Source organism: Microcaecilia unicolor, chromosome 2, assembly GCF_901765095.1.
Source record: "Microcaecilia unicolor chromosome 2, aMicUni1.1, whole genome shotgun sequence".
In the NCBI taxonomy this organism is placed as follows: Eukaryota; Metazoa; Chordata; class Amphibia; order Gymnophiona; family Siphonopidae; genus Microcaecilia; species Microcaecilia unicolor.
In genome coordinates, this window is record NC_044032.1 from 327,610,568 (window position 1) to 327,633,854 (window position 23,287).

The 23,287-nt window shown below is 48.9% G+C and overlaps 1 protein-coding gene across 1 annotated transcript in view; it reads right to left on the reverse strand.

Annotated features, from left to right (window-relative positions):
- Nucleotides 1–23,287, reverse strand: part of DNAH6 (dynein axonemal heavy chain 6) — a 2,906,060-nt gene that overhangs the window by 2,483,457 nt on the left and 399,316 nt on the right. Inside the window, exon 14 of the mRNA XM_030192089.1 lies at nt 21,806–21,926. Coding sequence (XP_030047949.1) covers nt 21,806–21,926 — 121 coding nt within the window. The remainder of the gene's footprint in view (nt 1–21,805; nt 21,927–23,287) is intronic.

The following is a 23,287-nucleotide window of genomic DNA, read 5'->3' on the forward strand; positions in this document are numbered from 1 at the left end:
GGGGGGGGGGGGGGAGGGGGGTGCGCCACACTCAGAATGGGAATTAGCCCTTCTGCGTTTATCAGGAGGATAAGAAACAGGCAAAGCCAACTCCAAAAGGCCAGGATCCACTGGGGGGAGGGGCAGGCAGAGGGTCCGAAGAACCCTGTGGAAGAGCTCTTTTAAGCATGTACGTACTATGCAGCATTAAAATAAAATCAGGGGAGAAAACCGCTCCCTGACCGCCCGGATCCTGCCCAGGGCTATCAGCTCTATTATTAGCCTCACTCAGAGGACCCCCCCCCCCCCGGATTCAGGGCTCTCCGTCGCAATGGAGGCCGCGCCATGTGGAAAATCCAAAATGGCGTCCGCTGCCAGCTTAGAGCGCAAAAGATCGCCGCTTGCCATGCTCGGGCCGGCTCTACCGTCTGTACAGCATGAATTACAGAGCCCCGCTGCTGATTTGTGCTTGCCACATTTAAAACAGCACTTTACAGTCTCCGCAGCCATTGCCGAAAACGGCGGTAAAATTCAAAAATGGCGGTTCACGCCAAAAACGCCCCAATCGCGGGCCCACCCCGGAGGAGTCAGAAAACACTCTTACCTCACTAGACCGAGTATCACAGCTCCGGTCCTGCAGAAGAATCTCAAGAAAAAAACCCTCTTTTCCAAGATCGCTGCGCTAAAGCGCGACGCGACTTTAATTATTTTTTTTTTTAACGCTGTGAGGAAAGCAGAGGCAAAAGAGGTAAATAAAAACACTCCGAAGGCTCAGATAAGTGGGAAAGGCAGGGAAAGGCGAACCAATGTGCCTGCATCCACTGAGTGGGAAAGGACAGGGAAAAGCAAGCTAATATGTCCACATCCATGGGGCATGGGTAAGGCAGGGAAAGGGCTGACCTATGTGCCTTCAAAGTGAAGCTGCTATAGCCTCTAACACCCCGGCTAACAACTGGCAAGCCAGGAGCCACCCCCAGGCAGATTTTTGATGGAGCTCGAAGAAGCTGCAGCCACCCTGCTTGGGGAGATAGAGAATACTGAAGAGGCAGTGGAGCTAGCTGGCCATGAGGCACTGTGAAAAATTGAGTGCTCTCTATCTCCCCCTGCTGGTTGATGGACACAACCCATACGTAATGGCTTCATCTGCTTGATGACAAGGAAGGATGAGTTACAACGTTGTACTTGTTTAGAAGAGGGTGGGGGGATTAGGACAGGGAGTGGGGAGAGGAATGTTGGATTTACGGGGAATTTGGCTCTGTGTTTCTTAGTTTATTTGATGACGGGGTATGCCTCCGATATTGGGGATAGAGCGAATGGTTTCTGGCTTTACTAGCCAACATGATTTGGCCACCCTCGCTTTGTGATCTGGGGGACAGACTGGAGGCTATAAGAGCCAAAGTCTTTGGTTTGGGCTGGATTCTGGCAAGATGGTGAGGCTTCTCTATTGATATATTATGCATGTTACACCAAAATATTGGCCCCTCTGTTCACAGAGTCTAAATGATTATATATGTTTCAGCTTATGTTACCTGTTGAGCTGTTGCCTGTAGAGGACTCTTGGAAGTTGGGGAGATAGGGGCACAATCAGGTGGGATTGGAATACATGGGGAATGGAGGGACTGGCGGTTCCGATATAGCATAGGTTATTTGTTGGAATAGTTCTATTTTGTTAGCTAGATTGCCATTTTATTATAACATGTTGGAACACAATGTATAACACGGAGGGGGGGGGGGGGGGAGAAAATGGAAAAAACACATTTCTATAATTGTAATTTATACAATGGTGTTAGCTTCTTAAATGACATTTGGTTCTGTAATTTATGTTGAGAATTGTATCTAAATTTATGTTGTCATTTATCAATAAAAATATTTAAACACAAAGGATCATGGATTTGATATACCACCTTTCTATGGTTCAACCAAAGTGGTTTACATTTATTATATGCAGTTACTAACTCTGTACCTAGTGGACTCTCAATCTAATTTTTTGTACCTTGTGCAATGTAGGATTAAGTGACTTGCCCAGGGTCACAAGGAGCCTCAGTGGAAATCAAACCCAATTTCCCAGATTTTCAGACCACTGCACTAACCATTAGGCTACTCCTCAGCACATTCAGTACATTAAAGTATGTTTGTTTGTTTGTATTGTATTGTGTTGTGCTGATATTTGGTAGTACATCTCAACTTGTAATTCAATTGGTTTATCACTCTCTTTATAGTTATTTGCTCTGGCTGCAGGATTGATTTTTACTGAGGCATCTTCTTATATAAGGTTTATGTTTTAAATGTCAGCTTAGGGGTCCTTTTACTAAGGTGTGCGAAAAATGGCCTGTGCTGTTGTAGGCACGTGTATTGGACGCATGCAGATCCCATTTTTTAGAGAACTTGCAAAAAAGGCCGTTTTTAGGGCCGAAAATGGACATGTGGCAAAAGAAAATTGGCGTGCATCCATTTTGGAACTGAGACCTTACCACCACCCACTGACTTAGCAGTAAGGTCTCACGCAACACTGCCAATTACCGCCCGGTTAGCGCCACGTGGTAGAAAACAAAAAATATTTTCTGCCGCGCGTATCAGATGTGCGTAAAAAATAGAAATACCGCCCGGGGCTTGCGGTAGGAAGCAGTAGTTGCAAATTGACGCATATTGTATGCGCGTAGGCATCTACGTACCTTAGTTAAAGGGCTCCTTAATTCCTTGTTTTCTTTTCAGGCAATTAAGATCTGGAATGAACTTCCACTGGTTATTAGAACAGAGCCAAATTACATGCACTTTTGGAAAATATTGAAAGATTTTATTAATAAATTTTAATTCTTATCTAATTGTTTTAATTTGATAATGCTAAGGTATTATTGTTCTTTTGCATTTTTAATTATTTACACTGCTAGTTGTAATTCCCCAATAGTTTTTTGTTTGGGCTTCTTATATCTGTAAGCCACCTAGAATCTTTTGCTGGAATTTGTGTGGCAAATAAATCCTGTATTAGATTAGATTAGATTGATGGATCTTGTTTTATTGTAAACCACCACGATTTGAATTTGTGAGAAGTAGCAGTATATAAGATTTTATCAGTGCTTTTTTTGTAGGAAAAGAGGTACCGGTACTCATTATGGGCGGGGGATCACAATCTATGGCTCTGCCTTTATGGTAGCCACACCCCTTATACCATCCGTGGCACATATAAGCAGTATCATTGAAAATACTATACCAGTATAGGAGAAAAAAATAACTTGTGATTTTTTTTTCATTATAAATAATTTCTATAAGCTGTTACAGCTCTAGCATACCCAGTGCAAAATAAGACAGCAGATATAAATTCTCAAATTGGACATCTTCCAAACACTAAAATGAAAATAAAATGATTTTTTTCTACCTTTGTGGTCTGGTGACTATCAGGCTTATTTTCGAAAGAGAAGGGCGCCCATCTTTCGACACAAATCGGGAGATGGGCGTCCTTCTCTCAGGGTCCCCCAAATCGGCATAATCGAAAGTTGATTTTGGGCGTCCCCAACTGCTTCCCGTCCTGGGGGCGACCAAATATCCCGGGGGCGTGTCGGAGGTAGCAAAGGTGGAACTTGGGCGTGCCTAACAGATGGGCGTCCTCAAGCGATAATGGAAAAAAGAAGGGCGTCCCTGACGAACACTTGGCCGACTTTACTTGGTCCTTTTTTTACGACCAAGCCACAAAAATGTGCCCTAAATGACCAGATGACCACCGAAGGGAATCGGGGATGACCTCCCCTGACTCCCCCAGTGGTCACTAACCATCTCCCATCCCGAAAAAAAACAACTTTAAAAAAAAAAAAAAAAGACAAAAGTTTTTAGAGTATGGGTGAAGGACCTCCTTCGCTATGCCTCCGTCCCTGTGATGGCAGTTGAGGACGTCCTTTGCTATTTATTTATTTAGATTTTTTTTCAGTAGTAGATCAAGGTGAGTTACATTCAGGTACACTGGATATTTTTATGCTCTGTCCCTGCAACGGCAGTTGAAGACGTCCAAAATGTGGTTATTTGTGGGGATCGGGGGGGGGGGGGGGCATGTCAAGATGGCCGCTGCATACAGACGGTGTGAGCATCACTCCTGCTAAGTGGAGGAGTGGCCTAGTGGTTAGGGTGGTGGACTCTGGTCCTGGGGAACTGAGTTTGATTTCCCATTCAGGCACAGGCAGCTCCTTGTGACTCTGGGCAAGTCACTTAACCCTCCATTGCCCCAGGTATAAATAAGTACCTGTATATGTAAGCCGCATTGAGCCTGCCATGAGTGGGAAAGCACGGGGTACAAATGTAACAAAAAAAAAAAGTTGCGTAGCAAAAGATTTTTCCTTTAAAATGCCTCACACTAAAAGGAAAGGGGTCATGAGAAGGGCCCCCTCGCCCTCCGCCACCTCGAAACCTACCCAACAGAGTTTGGAGCGATTCTTTGCATCAACCTCCCAAGTATTGAGGGAAGCCGATCCCGCAGTGGAGCAAGCCAGAGAAGCGGAATCTCCACAGGTAGAAGACATTTCCCTTGCTCCACCATCGCAGTTGCTCCCCCCGTGCCCAGCGGTGATAGCGGTTCCAGGGACAACCCAGTTCATCACCGGAAGTGTGGTAGGAGAGGCGTAAAGAGAGGGACTAGAGCTACCACGAACGACGCTGAGGTCAGAGACTGCTGTCTCAGAAAAAGCTCCGGAGGTAAATCTAGATTTGATCAGGTTGATGTTGAATAAAATGAATGAAACTCTGTTAAAAACATCAGGTGAAGTCCGCGTCTTAAATGAGAAATTTGAGGAAGTAAAACAAACGGTAGAACTAGTAAAGCAAGAATTTACAATTAAGGTAATGAAGATACAGAAAGATGTAGAATCTCTTCAAGAATTTAAAAATATGGTTGTTAAAGATAGTAATGAGACTCGTCGCAAGATTGAGCAAATTGAAAATTATAACAGAAGGTTAAATCTGCGTCTTTTGAATTTTCTAAAACTCCCAGGAAATTCCCCATTGGATTTGTTTAAAAGATATTTAAATGAAAATTTAAAGTTTCCTCTTGAAGCTATTCCTTCTATAAATAAAATAAACTACATTGTAAATCCTATGGAGAAAGAAGGGAAAAAAACTGATTCAGCAAGAAGAACAAATGTCGAATTGGATAATATCTCTGCTTTATTAGAACAAGCTTTGAACAATTCCACAGAAAGACCAAATCTTATTGTCTCTTTGGTATTTGACAGGACTTAATTGCTATTATGAGACATTACTTCAAGAATTTTAATACCCTCTTTGGAGGGGAAAAGATTTGGATTTACTCTGATGTGATGAAACAAACCCAGCAAAAAAGGAAAGTTTTTCTTGCAATGAGGAAAAGGACATTAGAAATAGGAGATTCTTTTTTTCTTGCATATCCATGTAAATGCATAGTAAAAATTAAAGTCATTTCTGGATATGAAGCAACTTAAATAACATCTGTAATGTTAATTCTGGGAGTATGCAGCGATTTTTCTATTTGTTTAAACAATAATTTCCTTATTGTAAACTTCTCTATTCATTTCACCCCCCCCCCCCCCCCCCCCTCTAACTTAGTGGTCTGAGAAAGTGAAATTTGTTTCCTCGTAAATTGTTAATTTTCTGTTTTTTTATTGAAATTATGATTGTTCAATATTTCCTGGCTTTATTACACTAACAAGTTATTCTTGTTAATTATTTTGAAATAAATAAATAATAATAATAAAAAAACAAAGTATGGATATTTGTGAGAAGGACATCCATGCCTGGATGTTTCTGTGAGAAGGACATCTATGCCACTGACACCCCCTTTATTTATTTGGATTTTAAATCACAAGTAGCAGCATTGTGATTTGAACTGGCCACCTCTTGATTGCAAAACCAGTGCTCTACCCACTAGGCCACTCCTCCATGCTACTCCACACCCTTGAAATCTGGCCATCCCTTTAAGGGGATGGGGGGTCTGCAGGTCCCTGGGGGGGAGGTATGTGTTTGTCAGCAGAGGCATATCGAAGGCGTGGACGTCATTTCAAACATTTTGGACGTCCTCAACTGCCCCCCCCTCCAGGGATGGCCAAATTGCAAGGGAGTGGAGTGGAGGGAAGCAAAAGGGAGTGGCGTGGAGGTGTGGCCTAGTGGTTAAAGCACAGGTCTTGCAATCCAGAGGTGGCTGGTTCAAATCCCACTGTTGCTACAGTTGTGATCCACAATCCAAATAAATAAAGGGGGTGTCAGAGGCATAGTAGGCATGAACATCCTTCTCACAAACATCCACATTTTGGACTTCAACTGCCGTCACAGGGACAAAGGCATATCGAAGGACTGCCGTTGCATGGATGGAGCAATAGAAATGTACATAAGTAATGCCACACTGAGAAAAGACCAAGGGTCCATCGAGCCCAGCATCCTGTCCATGACAGCGGCCAATCCAGGCCAAGGGCACCTTGGCAAGCTTCCCAAACGTACAAACATTCTATACATGTTATTCCTGGAATTGTGGATTTTTCCCAAGTCCATATAGTAGCGGTTTATGGACTTGTCCTTTAGGAAACCGTCTAACCCCCTTTTAAACTCTGCCAAGCTAACCGCCTTCACCACGTTCTCCGGCAACGAATTCCAGAGTTTAATTACACGTTGGGTGAAGAAAAATTTTCTCCGATTTGTTTTAAATTTACTACACTGTAGTTTCATCGCATGCCCCCTAGTCCTAGTATTTTTGGAAAGCGTGAACAGACGCTTCACATCCACCTGTTCCACTCCACTCATTATTTTATATACCTCTATCATGTCTCCCCCTCAGCCATCTCTTCTCCAAGCTGAAAAGCCCTAGCCTCCTTAGTCTTTCTTCATAGGGAAGTCGTCCCATCCCCGCTATCATTTTAGTCGCCCTTCGCTGCTCCTTTTCCAATTCCACTATATCTTTCTTGAGATGCGAAGGTGAGTTATATTCAGTGTACCTGAATGTAACTCACCTTCAGCTACTACTGAAAAAGGTGTGAGCAAAATCTAAATAAATAAATAGCGAAGGACGTTCAACTGCTGTCACAGGGACAGAAGCATAGTGAAGGAGGTCCTTCACCCATACTCTAAAAAAAAAAAGATGAAAGTTGTTAAAGTTGTTTTTTCAGGGTGGGAGGTGGTTAGTGACCACTGCATGCCTTTTTCCATTCAGTTAGTGCATCAGTTAGTCCACTGCAGTGCCCCCTAGGGTGCCCGGTTGGTGTCCTGGCATGTCAGGGGGACCAGTTCACTATGAATTCTGGCTCCTCCCACAACCAAATGACTTAGATTTGGTCGTTTTTGAGATGGGCGTCCTCGGTTTCCATTATCGCCGAAAACTGGGGACGACCATCTCTAAGGTCGACCTAAATGTTGAGATTTGGGCATCCCTGACCGTATTATCGAAACAAAAGATGGACGCCTATCTTGTTTCGATATTACGGGTTTACTCACCCCTTCGCAGTGACGTCCTGCAAGGACGCCCTCAGGAAAACTTGGGTGCCCCGTTTGCTTCTGTTTTTGGAGGATTAAGTAATAACGATATGGGTTGCTTCTCCTGAAGAAGACTCCGAAATGTGGTTCCACATAGAGAAGCAGAGGAATATTTAACTGGTTTTGCTGAGGAGGAGAACATAAGGAATTACTCGTTCCGTTGCTTGTAGGAACAATTGGTGGTATATGTTGAATGAAGGAACATGGAGATGAGTATTCAGTATCCTGCCATTGCGGGAAGCTGAGCTTTATATGTATACTTTGGGGGGAGTACCCTCCATTGATTGAAAACATCTACATCATGGTTTTGTTATCAAAGAATGAGCAAGGGGGTTATACATTGGAGCAAGATTGGGATCAGAGACTCATCTAAGGACGTATAGCCCATGTGGTGGACTTAAAAAGTTTGATGACCTGGTTGACTTTTGTATAAATGTATATTGATTAGGATTCGTTTGTTACCACTCCACAAGCAAAAAAACGATTTGTTATGTGATATAGCATGTATGAATAAGGAGTTAAATACTGCTTTATTATTTTATTTATTTATTTATTGCATTTGTATCCCACATTATCCCACCTCTTTGCAGGCTCAATGTTGCTTACAATTCGTCGTGGATATTGGAAATAGAAAAGAATATACATTTGGTTTATGGAGGGTTAGGGATACATGGTGGTGAAGTACATGGTTGTATTACAGCAAAAGACGTTATAAGACATTCCTATATATATTAGAGATTGTACAGTTACATGTGTTGATCTAAGTGATAAATCTTGTCGAAGAGATAAGTTTTCAGTAGTTTGCGGAAATTGGCCAGTTCATGGACCGTTTTCAAGTTGCGTGGTAGTGCGTTCCATAGCTGTGCACTCATATAGGAAAAGGTAGATGCATGCAACAATTTGTATTTCAGACCTTTACAATTGGGAGGATGAAGATTGAGGAATGTGCGAGAAGATTTTATTGCATTCCTGGGTGGTAGTTCTATTAGGTCTGACATGTAGGCTGGGGCTTCTCCATGGATGATCTTGTGGACTAGGGTACAAAGTTTGAACGTGATTATGCCACTCTTTGTGTTTCTGATCATTTTGGTCCCAGTCTCTGATTCTGCTGCTGTTCTCTTAACTCCATTTCCAGGGCTTCCTTTCCATTTATTTCTTTGCTTTCCTCCTTTCTTCTTCATTTCTTGCCCTGCATCCATAGGTAAAAGCTGGGTCCTCCAAGGACTTGACTGGAGGAGGTATAGAGTGGATCCAACTTTTGCCTATTTTATTCATTCATGTGCAGTTTTTCTCCTCTTTTCCCTTTCCCTCATCTCGTCAGTATGCATCTCCTTCGTCTTTCCATCTGCGTCCAGCATTTTTCCTCTCCCCCTCCATGGTTTCACTATGGTAGATCTTTTCAAATGAATCTAATTGACTTCTTTGACTGGATGACCAAACAGTTGGATGTGGGAGGGGTCCTAGATGTGGTGTACTTAGATTTTAGCAAAACCTTTGACATGATTCCACACAGGCGACTGATAAATAAATTGAGTGCCCTCATTATGGGACCTAAAGTGACTGACCAGGTTAAAAACTAGTTAAAAAGGAAGGAGACAGAAGGCAGTGGTAAATGGAGTTTGCTCTGAGGAAAAGGATGTTACAAGTGTTGTACCGCAGGGGTTTGTCCTTGGGCCAGCTCTTTTTAACATTTTTGTGAGCGATATTAAAGAAGGGCTGTCTGGTAAGGTTTGTCTTGTCTCTTTGTGGATGACACCAAACTCTGTAATAGGGTGGACACCCCGGAGGGTGTGGATAGCATGAGGAAGGATCTGGTAAAGCTTAAGAATGATCTGAAGATTGGCAATTAAGATTTAATGCTAAGAAATGCAGGGTCATGCACTTGGTTCACAAAATCCCGAGGGAACGGTACAGTACAGTGTCGTAGCGAGGGTGCCTGACACCCGGGGCGGGTCGCCGCTGCGCACCCCCCCCCCCGGGTGTAGGGCACGGCACCCCCCCCTCCAGAGCGCACCCCCCCCCCCCCCGAAACGCACCCTTACCTTGCAGCAGAGGGCAGGCGGGAGGGCCGATCCGCCCCCAGTGCACGTCACTGGGAGCTGCGTCGGCTCTGCTGCTTCCTTGCTTTCTCTGCCCCGGAACAGGAAGTAACCTGTTCCGGGGCAGAAAGAGCAGGGAGCCAGCGAGCCGACACCCCCCCAGCGGCATGCACCCGGGGCGGACCGCCCCACCCTTCCTACGCCACAGGTACAGTATAGGGGGTGAAACACTTCTGTGTAAGAAAGAAGAGCGGGACTTGAAGGTGATTGTGTCTGATGACCATAGGCGGTCGGTGGCCCAACTGTTTGGGGAGGCTAAAGGGGGCGGGGTTAGGGGTGGGGCCATGGGTGGAGCTTAAATCCATAATTGTCTGATAACACACAGAAAAAATAAATAAATAAAAATAAAAGTCACAATTAATACCTTTTATTAAATTTAGATATTAGCTATGTATCATATGTCAAAGAATAAAGTGGTTGCTCAAAGCATATACTAACCACAATCGCTCAACTGCAAAACACTATGCACAACTTTGTGCAAAAACACACTCAGAACCTTACTGTACCATAAATATTACACTGGGCAGAACCTAATACACCAATATACCACCCATACGGAAAATGCAGACCGTCAACAATATGAAACAAGGGATCATAATATCACAATTCTCATGTAGAGCCACAAAACACCCTAATTCATGTTTAATGTGGGATAAAATGCCATAAATAAGTAAAAAATATAAACTTTTAATGTTGAGCACCTGATTCTCAAAGTGGACATATTCCAAACACTATAATGAAAATAAAATGATATTTTCTACCTTTGTTGTCTGGTGACTGTTTTTCTGATCAGGCTGGCCAAGTATCCGATTCTGTTGCTATCTGTCCTCTTAACTCCGTTTCCAGGGCTTCCTTTCCATTTATTTCTTTACTTTCCGCCTTTCTTCTTCATTTCTTGCCTTACATCCGTAAGTAAAAGCTGGGTCCTCTGCAGACTTGACTGTCCAGTGGATCCAGCTTCTGCCTATTTTCTCCATCGATGTGCAGGTTTTCTCCCTTTTCCCTCATCTTATCTCCTTCCTCTCTCTTCCCTCCCCTCCATCCATGCCCAGCATTTTTTCTCTCTCCCTTCCCCTGCATCCATGTGCATCTCCTTCCTCTGTCTTCCCTCCTCTCCATGCATGTCCAGAATTTCTCCCCTTCATTCATGTGCATCTCCTTCCTGTCTTCCCTTCCCTCCATCCATGTCCAGCAACCCTCCTCTCTCCCCCGTCCTCCATCCATCCAAGTCCACCAACCCTCTTCTCCCCTCTAGCCACCCATGTCCAGCAATCCTCCTCTCTCTCCCCTGCCTCCCCTCCATCCACCCATGTCCAGCAACCCTCCTCTCCCCTCTAGCCACCCACCCATGTCCAGCAAATCTTCTCTCCCCTGACCTCCCCTCCACCCATGTCCAGCAACCCTCCTCTGTCCCCTGCCATCCCCTCTATCCACCCATTCCAGCAACCCTCCTCTCTCCCCTGCCCTCCCCTCCATCCATGTCCAGCAACCCTGTTCTCTCCCCTGCCCTCCATCCACCCATGTCCAGCAACCCTGCTCTCCGCTCTAGCCACCCACCCATGTCCAGCAACCCTGCTCTCCCCTCTAGCCACCCACCCATGTCCAGCAACCCTCCTCTCTCCCTGCCATCCCCTCTATCCACCCATTCCAGCAACCCTCCTCTCTCCCCTGCCATCCCCTCTATCCACCCATTCCAGCAACCCTCCTCTCCCCTGCCATCCCCTCTATCCACCCACCCATGTCCAGCAACCCTCCTCTCTCCCCTGCCATCCCCTCTATCCACCCACCCATTCCAGCAACCCTCCTCTCCCCTGCCCTCCATGCACATCCAGCAATTCCCTTCTGTCCCCTGCCCCCCTCCATCCATACCCAGCCGGATTCTCCTCTCCCCTGCCTCCATCCATCTGGGCCAGCGGCGCCCTGGGTCTCCCCTTTCCCTCCCCTTGCTTACTATCTGCTCCGCGCCATCTTTAATTTACCTCCGCTCCGTCCCCAGCGTCAACTCGGCCACATCATTTCAAAACCCGCCCTGCTGCCCGTCTCTATTCTCCCCTCGCTCCCTTCACGACGTGATTCGTGCCGCAGACAGAGTCCCGCCTTCTCACATCATTTCCTCGAGGGCGGGACTCTGTCTGCAGAACGAATCACGTCGCGAAGGGAGCGAGGGGAGAATAGAGACGGGCAGCAGGGCGGGCTTTGAAATGATGCGGCCAACGCTGGGGACGGAGCGGAGGTAAATTAAAGATGGCGCGGGGCAGATAGTAATTAACGGAAAGGGAGGGAAAGGGACACTCACTGCACCTCTCGCCCGGCTGGGGAGGCTTAGCCTCTCCAAGCCTCTTATACCGGGCGCCTATGCTGATGACTTTAAGGTGGCCAAACAGGTAGAAAATGTGACACTCAAAGCCGGAAGGATGCTCAGATGCATAAGGAGAGGGACGACCAGCAGGAGAAAAAAAGGTGATAGTGCCCTTGTACAAGTCTCTGGTGAGGCCCCACTTAGAATACTGTGTGCAATTCTGGAGACCGCACTTACGGAAAGATATAAACAAGATGGAGTTGGTCCAGAGGGTGGCTACAAAATTGGTCAGTGGTCTCGGTCATAAAACATATGGGGACAGGCTCATGAACCTCAACATGCATATGCTGGAAGAGAGGCGGGAGAGAGGGGATATGATAGAGACATTTAAATACCTCAGTGGCGTTAATGTACAGGAGGTGAGCTTTATTCAAATGAAGGAAACCTCTGGAATGAGAGGGCATAAGATGAAGTTAAGAGGAAATAGGCTTAGGATGAATTTGAGGAAATACTCTTTCATGGAAAGGGAGGTGGATGTGTGGAATGGCCTCCCGGTGGAGGTCATGGAGACGAAGACTGTGTCAGAGTTTAAGAAGGCATAGGACAGACACATGGGATCTCTTGGGAAAAGGAGTTAGAGACTACTGAGGATAGGCAGACTAGATGGGCCATACGGCCCTTACCTGCCGTCATGTTTCTACGATTCTAAAATAGAATTAAACTAAATGTCCCAGGAACAATATCCACCCCTCCTGGCTGGCCGAAGCCTGAAGAAGACAGCTAAACTGTCAAAACGGTCTCCCAGAACAGCAAGCAGAATAGCCCGCCAAAAACTAAGACCACCTCTGAGAAAAGCTCGCGGACTACACTGTCCCACGGTCTGCAGTCGAAACCAAGGGGAACCAACAGTACAATAAAACGAAAACTATTCTTCCTCAATTTTTTTTTGTAGAAGAATATACCCAGAAAAAAATAAAAACAGCTTACCTACAGGGCAGGATTACATAAACCATACCTGGTTCACACACCAGTCGTCCAGATAGTGAATGATACATACCTGTAGCAGGTGTTCTCCGAGGACAGCAGGCTGATTGTTCTCACGACTGGGGTGACGTCCGCGGCAGCCCCCACCAACCGGAAAAAAGCTTCGCGGGACGGTCGGCACGCAGGGCACGCCCACCGCGCATGCGCGGTCGTCTTCCCGCCCGTGCGCGACCGCTCCCGCCAGTTGAATGACTAGCAAAAGATGAAACACACAACTCCAAAGGGGAGGAGGGAGGGTAGGTGAGAACAATCAGCCTGCTGTCCTCGGAGAACACCTGCTACAGGTATGTATCATTCACTTTCTCCGAGGACAAGCAGGCTGCTTGTTCTCACGACTGGGGTATCCCTAGCTCTCAGGCTCACTCAAAACAAGAACCCAGGTCAATTGAACCTCGCAACGGCGAGGGTACAACAGAAAATTGACCTACGAAGAACAACTAACTGAGAGTGCAGCCTGACCAGAATAAATTCGGGTCCTGGAGGGTGGAGTTGGATTTACACCCCAAACAGATTCTGCAGCACCGACTGCCCGAACCGACTGTCGCGTCGGGTATCCTGCTGGAGGCAGTAATGTGATGTGAATGTGTGGACAGATGACCACGTCGCAGCCTTGCAAATCTCTTCAATAGTGGCTGACTTCAAGTGGGCCACCGACGCTGCCATGGCTCTAACACTATGAGCCGTGACATGACCCTCAAGAGCCAGCCCAGTCTGGGCATAAGTGAAGGAAATGCAATCTGCTAGCTAATTGGAGATGGTGCGTTTCCCGACAGCGACCCCTAGCCTGTTAGGGTCGAAAGAAATAAACAATTGGGCGGACTGTCTGTTGGGCTGTGTCCGCTCCAAGTAGAAGGCCAATGCTCTCTTGCAGTCCAATGTGTGCAACTGACGTTCAGCAGGGCGGGTATGCGGCCTGGGGAAGAATGTTGGCAAGACAATTGACTGGTTAAGATGGAACTCCGACACCACCTTCGGCAGGAACTTTGGGTGGGTGCGGAGCACTACTCTGTTGTGATGAAATTTGGTATATGGAGCATGAGCTACTAGGGCTTGAAGCTCACTGACCCTACGAGCGGAAGTAACTGCCACCAAGAAAATGACCTTCCAGGTCAAGTACTTCAGATGGCAGGTATTCAGTGGCTCAAAAGGAGGTTTCATCAGCTGGGTGAGGACGACGTTGAGATCCCATGACACAGTAGGAGGCTTGATAGGGGGCTTTGACAAAAGCAAACCTCTCATGAATCGAACGACTAAAGGCTCTCCAGAGATGGCTTTACCTTCCACACGATAATGGTAAGCACTAATCGCACTAAGGTGATTCCTTACTGAGTTGGTCTTGAGGCCAGACTCCGATAAGTGCAGAAGGTATTCAAGCAGGTTCTGTGCAGGGCAAGAACGAGGTTCTAGGGCCTTGCTCTCACACCAAACGACAAACCTCCTCCACTTGAAAAAGTAACTCTTTTTAGTGGAATCCTTCCTAGAGGCAAGCAAGACCCGGGAGACACCCTCAGACAGACCCAACGCAGCGAAGTCTACGCCCTCAACATCCAGGCCGTGAGAGCCAGGGATTGAAGGTTGGGGTGCAGCAACGCTCCGTCGTTCTGCGAAATGAGAGTCGGAAAACACTCCAATCTCCACGGTTCTTCTGAGGACAACTCCAGAAGAAGAGGGAACCAGATCTGACGGGGCCAAAAGGGCGCTATCAGAATCATGGTGCCGCGGTCTTGCTTGAGCTTCAGTAAGGTCTTCCCCACCAAAGGTATGGGAGGATAAGCATACAGGAGGCCGGTCCCCCAATGAAGGAGAAAGGCATCTGACGCTAGCCTGCCGTGTGTCTGAAGTCTGGAACAGAACAGAGGCAGCTTGTGGTTGGTCTGAGAGGCGAAAAGATCCACCGAGGGGGTGCCCCACTCTCGGAAGATCTTGTGTACCACTCTGGAATGGAGCGACCACTCGTGCGGTTGCATGACTCTGCTCAGTCTGTCGGCCAGACTGTTGTTTACGCCTGCCAGGTACGTGGCTTGGAGAAGCATGCCGAACCGGCACGCCCAACGCCACAGCCCGACGGCTTCCTGACACAGGGGGCGAGATCCGGTGCCCCCTGCTTGTTGACGTAATACATCGCAACCTGATTGTCTGTCCGAATTTGGATAATTTGGTAGGACAGCCGATCTCTGAAAGCCTTCAGTGCGTTCCAGATCGCTCGGAGCTCCAGGAGGTTGATCTGCAGATCCTTTTCCTGGAGGGACCACAGACCCTGGGTGTGAAGCCCATCGACATGAGCTCCCCACCCCAGGCGAGATGCATCCGTCGTCAGCACTTTCGTGGGCTGCGGAATTTGGAATGGATGTCCCAGGGTCAAATTGGTCCGGATGGTCCACCAGAGCAGTGAAGTGCGGCAACTGGTGGAGAGGCAGATGACATCTTCTAGATCCCCGGTGGCTTGAAACCACTGGGAAGCTAGGGTCCATTGAGCAGATCTCATGTGAAGACGAGCCATGGGAGTCACATGAACTGTGGAGGCCATATGACCCAGAAGTCTCAACATCTGCCGAGCTGTGACCTGCTGAGACGCTCTGGTCTGCGAAGCCAGGGCCAGGAGATTGGTGGCCCTCGCTTCGGGAAGGTAGGCCTGAGCCGTCTGGGTATTCAGCAGCGCTCCTATGAATTCCAGAGACTGGGATGGCTGGAGATGGGACTTTGGGTAATTTATCACAAACCCCAGCAACTCCAGAAGTTGAATAGTGCACTGCATGGACCGGAGGGCTCCTGCCTCCGAGGTGTTCTTGACCAGCCAATCGTCGAGATATGGGAACACGTGCACTCCCAGCTTGCGTAGGTAGGCCGCTACCACCACGAGGCACTTGGTAAACACTCGTGGGGCAGAGGCGAGCCCAAAGGGCAGCACACAATACTGAAAGTGCCGTGCGCCCAGGCGGAATCTGAGATACTGTCTGTGAGCTGGCAGTATCGGTATGTGAGTATATGCGTCCTTTAAATCCAGGGAACATAGCCAATCGTCTTTCTGAATCATTGGCAGAAGGGTGCCCAAGGAAAGCATCCTGAACTTTTCTTTGACCAGGAATTTGTTCAGGCCTCTCAGGTCTAGGATGGGACGCATCCCCCCTGTTTTCTTTTCCACAAGGAAGTACCTGGAATAGAATCCCTGCCCTTCCTGCCCGGGTGGTACGGGCTCGACCGCATTGGCGCTGAGAAGGGCGGAGAGTTCCTCTGCAAGTACCTGCTTGTGATGGGAGCTGAAAGACTGAGCTCCCGGAGGACAATTTGGAGGCAGGGAGGCCAAATTCAGGGCGTATCCGCACCGCACTATTTGGAGAACCCACTGGTCGGAGGTTATGAGAGGCCACCTTTGCTGAAAAAATTTTAACCTCCCTCCGACCGGCAGATCGTCCGGTACAGACACTTGTAGGGCGGCTATGTTCCCGTGGATCCAGTCAAAAGCCCGTCCCCGGCTTTTGCTGTGGAGGCGCAGGGGGCTGCTTAGGCGCACGCTGTTGACGAGAACGAGCGCGCTGGGGCTGTCCCTGTGCCTGGCGAGGCCTTCGGGCCGGCTGGTTGTACCTACGCTTCGCAAAAGAGTAAGGTGCAGCCTGCCGGGCCCGGGAAAAACGTCCACCTGTGGAGGTGGATGCTGAAGGCGCCCGGTGGGAGAGCTTGTCGAGAGCGGTTTCCCGCTGATGCAGTTGGTCCACCATCTGCTCGACCTTCTCACCAAAAATGTTATCCCCCCGGCAAGGGACGTCGGCCAGTCTCTGCTGGGTGCGGTTGTCCAGGTCAGAGGCACGCAGCCATGAGAGCCTGCGCATCACTATACCTTGGGCCGCAGCACGAGATGCCACGTCACAGGTGTCATAAATACCCCTGGACAGGAACTTTCTGCACGCCTTCAGCTGCCTGACCACCTCCTGATAAGGCCTGGACTGCTCCGGCGGGAGCTTATCGACCAGGTCCGCCAGCTGTTGCACATTGGTCCGCATGTGGATGCTCATATAGAGCAGGTATGACTGGATGCGGGTCACGAGCATGGAGGATTGGTAGGCCTTCCTCCCAAACGAGTCCAGAGTGCGAGACTCCCGCCCCGGGGGCGCCGAGGCGGTATCCCTCGAACTCCGTGCCCTCTTGAGAGCAGAATCCACGACCGCCGAGTCATGGGGCAATTGGGGCCGCATTAACTCTGGGTCAGAGTGGATCCTGTACTGGGACTCTGCTTTCTTGGAATGGTGGGGTTAGTTAATGGTCGCACCCAGTTCCGAAGCAGTGTCTCCTTGAGGACATTGTGCAGCGGTACCGTGGAGGACTCTCTAGGTGGTGATGGATAGTCGAGGACCTCGAGCATCTCGGCCCTCGGCTCTTCCACAGAGACCACGGGAAAGGGAATGCTGATAGACATATCCCGCACAAAGGAGGCAAAGGAGAGACTCTCAGGAGGCGAGAGCTTCCTCTCCGGTGAAGGCGTGGGGTCCGAGGGAAGGCCCGTAGACTCCTCTGAGGAGAAATATCTAGGGTCCTCCTCTTCCCCCCACGAGTCCTCATCCTCGGTATCGGACATAAGCTCATGTAGCTGAGTCCTGAACCGGGCCCGGCTCAACGTCGAGGCACCAAGGTCTCGGTGTCGTCGAGCGGTGGGCTCCCGCGTCGGCGGGGACGGAGCTCCCTCCATCGACGTCGACGGGGACTCCACCTGCGTGGCAGTCGAGACCGGCACCGCAAGCGGCGGCGGTGTCGACTGCCCCGGCGCCGGGCTAGAGCTCGCCGGCGCCACAGTCATCGGCGCCGAGGGCGCAAGCACCCCCGGCGCCGGCACAGCCTGGCGCATCAGCCCTTCCAGGATCCCCGGAAGGATGGCTCTGAGGCACTCGTCCAGGCCCGCTGCCGGGAAAGGCGGTGGGGCCGGTAGGGGTGTCGGTGCCAGAATCTGATGGGAGCCAGGAGACGACACCGAGGTGCCGGGACCCTGTTGCGTCGGCACCTCTATCACCGACGGGGATCTCTCCTCTCGATGGAGACGCTTCGGCGTCGACTCCTCTCCGATATGCATCGAGGGCGACCGGTGACGGCGCTTCTTATCCTTCTTCCGATGCCCGTCACCGGTGCCGGGAGGCATGGAGGAGGAGGATGACGATCCCCCTCGGTCTCGAGGGACCGGGTCAGACAGGGTTCGGTCCCGTGGGCCATGGGCTGAGGGAGTGACCGGGGCCGACTGCCCACGCGGCCTTTCACCTCTACCCTCACCGGCGGACCGGCGGGCCGACGGGACCTGTTCTCCTGGGGTCGATGCCATCGGTGCCGATGTCTCGGGCATCGATACCGGTACCGAAGGGCCGGGCGTCGATACCGATGCCGTCGAGGTCGACGTCGAGGGGCCGGCGCAAGTTCCAAAAATACGGTCCCGTTGAACTTGCCTCGCAACCTGAGTCCGTTTCCGGAGACCGAGACACAGGGGACACGACTTGAAATTGTGCTCCGGCCCGAGGCACTGGAGGCACCAAGCGTGGGTGTCGGTCTGCGAGATGGGCCGGCCGCACCGACCACACTTCTTAAATCCACTCGGGACCTTCGAGGACATCGACGGAAAAATCGCGTCGGCGAAATTAAAGTCGTCGATGGTGGCGGAAATCACACCTCGAAAAAGAAAACGACCGTGCGGCCACTAGGCCGCAACGCAACGTCCCCGCTGGAAGCGAGGGAAAATGGGAGCGCGTGCTCCTTCTTTTTTTTTTTTTTTCGAAAAGAAAAGTGGAGCGCGCGGCAACTAAATAAAAGAAGAAATAAAAGAAGAAGTTCGCGTAAACGCGACGGTTTTCCGGGGCTGAAAAAGAGAGAGCGGCACAGGCACGACTCTCTCCAGGCGCGGAAAAAAAGGAACTGGCGGGAGCGGTCGCGCACGGGCGGGAAGACGGCCTCGCATGCGCGGTGGGCGTGCCCTGCGTGCCGACCGTCCCGCGAAGCTTTTTTCCGGTTGGTGGGGGCTGCCGCGGACGTCACCCCAGTCGTGAGAACAAGCAGCCTGCTTATCCTCAGAGAAACAAGGGAAATTGTAGTCCATGCCACTTCTAAATTGAGCCAAGCCACAGAGGCCACAGGCAACTGAGAGTAGGGGAAGGACCCAGCCTCACCAGGTGTCAACCTAGCTGGCAGATGAGGGACCCAGCATCACTAAGTGTCATCTTGGCGAAGCCAAAATCAAGATACCAGCATAGGCCTAGCTCAACTGTCACCCAAACGAGCTGGGAAAGGAGCGGCCAGCAGGCACCAAGAGGAGCTGCATGATCCATCCACTAGGAGACAGAGAAAACACTGAACACTGCAGGCTGCACAATACCCTTAAGGTGCAAATTACTTAGAACTACTTACTCTCCTTCCGCTGGTGGATGGACACAACCCATTACTCTGGACTGGTCTGGTATAGATGACAAGGAACCTCCATTCTAGCAATCTCTCTCCCCCTACTACCCATATGCAGTGAGCTGTGAATGGCTCATGGGCTGCAACAAGTGTGATGGTTTGAATGCCAGGCCCTAAATATGTTGAGGTTACCAGCACCACCCCTGGTCATCATTGTAGCAATACCTAATCATAAATCTTTCAAAGTAATATCCTGTTGCTTCCCTTCAGACACTGGGAGCTAAGATCCTTCCAAAGAATAACACTTTAGGAAAACTAGAATGTCAGTACTGGAGAAGGAGTCACAGTTCCCAGACTGCCAATGCCTAAGGGAGAAGAGGTAACTACTTGCGAGTCTCCTGACAGACCAGGGAGGGAAAAGAAGCATGCACTCAAAGGAACAAAGACACCACAACTGGAGGGAGTACCCATGCTCCCTTAGTGCCAGATGTTGTCAAAGGACTAAGTACTTGTCTATAGTGCTGGGCACAGTTGGAACAGCTGTCTTAGCTCTAGCTTTCTGCTTCCCCATATTTAATTCCAACAAATTAAAAAACTCTCAAGTCATCTTCTTAGGTGCTCTTCAGTGTTCCAAGGTGCTTCCAGCGGCTAGGGCATGCCGAGTCCGGCATCTTACCCCTCTCTTTAACCCCCTCCTGCCCATGGTCTGGCATCTGTTACTCTCTGTGAACCTCTCCCTCACACCATGTTATACCTTAAATGGTGTCACTCCCTGAGTCTACAGCTCACCAGTAGAAGAAGCAATTCACCTGCACTGCTGGGAGCCAGTCCTTGAACCTTTCCTCTGTGGAGTCTCACCCCTGTGGGCACAGATAGTTATGTCAGAAGGGGAAGGACACCGCACAGGTGAATTGTTGCCACCACCAACAAACTATAAACTCGGGGATAAACACTTAAGGTATAATGTGGGGTGGGAAGGGGTGGGGGTAGGGGTAGGGGTTCAAAGTGTAGAGCAGATGCTGGACCATGAGGGGGTGGGGCCTACCAAACTTGTCTGCACAGGGCCCCAAAAGTGCTATGGCCAGCCATGCTTTCAGGGACCAGCACACTACTGGGCTCATTTTCGAAAGCGAAAGACGCCCATCTTTTGACATAAATCGGAAGTTGGGCGTCCTTCTCACAGGGTCGTCCAAATCGATATAATCGAAAGCCGATTTTGGACATCCCCAACTGCTTTCCATCACAGGGACGGCCAAAGTTCAAGGAGGCATATCGGAGACGTAGCAAAGACGGGACTTGGGCGTGCCTAACACTAGGACGTCCTCGACCCATAATCGAAAGAAACAAGGACGTCCCTGACAAACACTTGGACGACTTTACCTGGTTGTGTTTTTCTTACGACCAAGGCACAAAAAGGTGCCCGAAATGACCAGATGACCACCGGAGGGAATCGGGGATGACCTCCCCTTACTCCCCCAGTGGACACTAACCCCCTCCCACCCTCAAAAAATATCTTTAAAAATATTGATTGCCAACCTCTATGCCAGCCTCAGATGTCATACTCAGCTCCATCACAGCAGTATGCAGGTCCCTGGAGCAGTTTTAGTGGGTGCAGTGCACTTCAGGCAGGCGGACCCAGGCGCATCCCCCCCCCCCCCCCCCACCTGTTACGTTTCTGCAGGAAACAGCGAGCCCTCCAAAACCTACCACAAACCCACTGTACCCACATCTAGGTGCCCCCCTTCACCCGTAAGGGCTATGGTAGTGGTGTACAGTTGTGGGTAGGGGGTTTTAGGGGAGATTTGGGGGTTCAGCACACAAGGTAAGGGAGCTATGTACCTGGGAGCAATTTATGAAGTCCACTGAAGTGCCCCCTAGGGTACCCAGTCGGTGTCCTAGCATGTCAGGGGTACCAGTGCACTAGAAATGCTGGCTCCTCCCATGACCAAATGGCTTGCATTTGTTCGTTTCTGAGATGAACATCCTTGGTTTCGATTATCGCCGAAAATCAGAAATGACCAAGTCTAGGGACGACCATCTCTAAAGACAACCAAATTTCAGGATTTGGGTGTCCCTGACCGTATTATCGAAACGAAAGATGGGCGTCCAGCTTGTTTCGAAAATATGGGTTTCCTTGCCCCTGGATGGGGACGTTTTGCAAGGACATCCTCATCAAAACTTGGAAGTCCCTTTCGAAAATGCCCCTCTATGTCAACAACTCCTCCCACTCACAATAGCTTCATGATCTTATAGGTCTTAAAAGGCTCCCGCTGAAGTCAGGGCCAGATGGCCACAAGAATGTCAAACAGATAGCACCAGTTCTCGCTTCAGGCACCAGCATGCTATAAGTTAACATCTCTTCCCCCAACATATCTGTTTGAACTATTTTTTATAGTTGTGTTGACTATGTAAACAAAACAAATATATTAAAAAATAATTAAAGTAAAAAAATAAATGTAGGTGTGCAAAAATAGTATACTAACTTATCACATTATATACATTATCATCTGAAGTAACAATGTCTGGTTAAAATATTACTTACCATGATCCTGCTCCTTCAGTGCCTCTATATCAAGACTTTCGTTTTCTTTGAAAAACAGACGAAATCTTTCAAAAGTATCTGCATATATGTTGGCAGCTTCAAATGCTGATTGAATAGATTCCTAAAATTGTAAAAAAGTTAATTTATATACATGCATTCTTAAATTAGTTCATCCATGCCAGAAGAATTAAAGGATAAGAATAAGGGATCCCTATTTGCAAAAACTGAAGGGATTGCAAAAATATGACAAGTGGCACCAGAGGTCATGGAGGTAACTAAAGGGATCATCTGCATGAAGCAGTGATTATGAGTTTTAACATCAGAGGTACAGTGGTGGAAATAAGTATTTGATCCCTTGCTGATTTTGTAAGTTTGCCCACTGACAAAGACATGAGCAGCCCATAATTGAAGGGTAGGTTATTGGTAACAGTGAGAGATAGCACATCACAAATTAAATCCGGAAAATCACATTGTGGAAAGTATATGAATTTATTTGCATTCTGCAGAGGGAAATAAGTATTTGATCTCCCACCAACCAGTAAGAGATCTGGCCCCTACAGACCAGGTAGATGCTCCAAATCAACTCGTTACCTGCATGACAGACAGCTGTCGGCAATGGTCACCTGTATGAAAGAAACCTGTCCACAGACTCAGTGAATCAGTCAGACTCTAACCTCTACAAAATGGCCAAGAGCAAGGAGCTGTCTAAGGATGTCAGGGACAAGATCATACACCTGCACAAGGCTGGAATGGGCTACAAAACCATCAGTAAGACGCTGGGCGAGAAGGAGACAACTGTTGGTGCCATAGTAAGAAAATGGAAGAAGTACAAAATGACTGTCAATCGACAAAGATCTGGGGCTCCACGCAAATCTCACCTCGTGGGGTATCCTTGATCATGAGGAAGGTTAGAAATCAGCCTACAACTACAAGGGGGGAACTTGTCAATGATCTCAAGGCAGCTGGGACCACTGTCACCACGAAAACCATTGGTAACACATTACGACATAACGGATTGCAATCCTGCAGTGCCCGCAAGGTCCCCCTGCTCCGGAAGGCACATGTGACGGCCCGTCTGAAGTTTGCCAGTGAACACCTGGATGATGCCGAGAGTGATTGGGAGAAGGTGCTGTGGTCAGATGAGACAAAAATTGAGCTCTTTGGCATGAACTCAACTCGCCATGTTTGGAGGAAGAGAAATGCTGCCTATGACCCAAAGAACACCGTCCCCACTGTCAAGCATGGAGGTGGAAATGTTATGTTTTGGGGGCGTTTCTCTGCTAAGGGCACAGGACTACTTCACCGCATCAATGGGAGAATGGATGGGGCCATGTACCGTACAATTCTGAGTGACAACCTCCTTCCCTCCGCCAGGGCCTTAAAAATGGGTCGTGGCTGGGTCTTCCAGCACGACAATGACCCAAAACATACAGCCAAGGCAACAAAGGAGTGGCTCAGGAAGAAGCACATTAGGGTCATGGA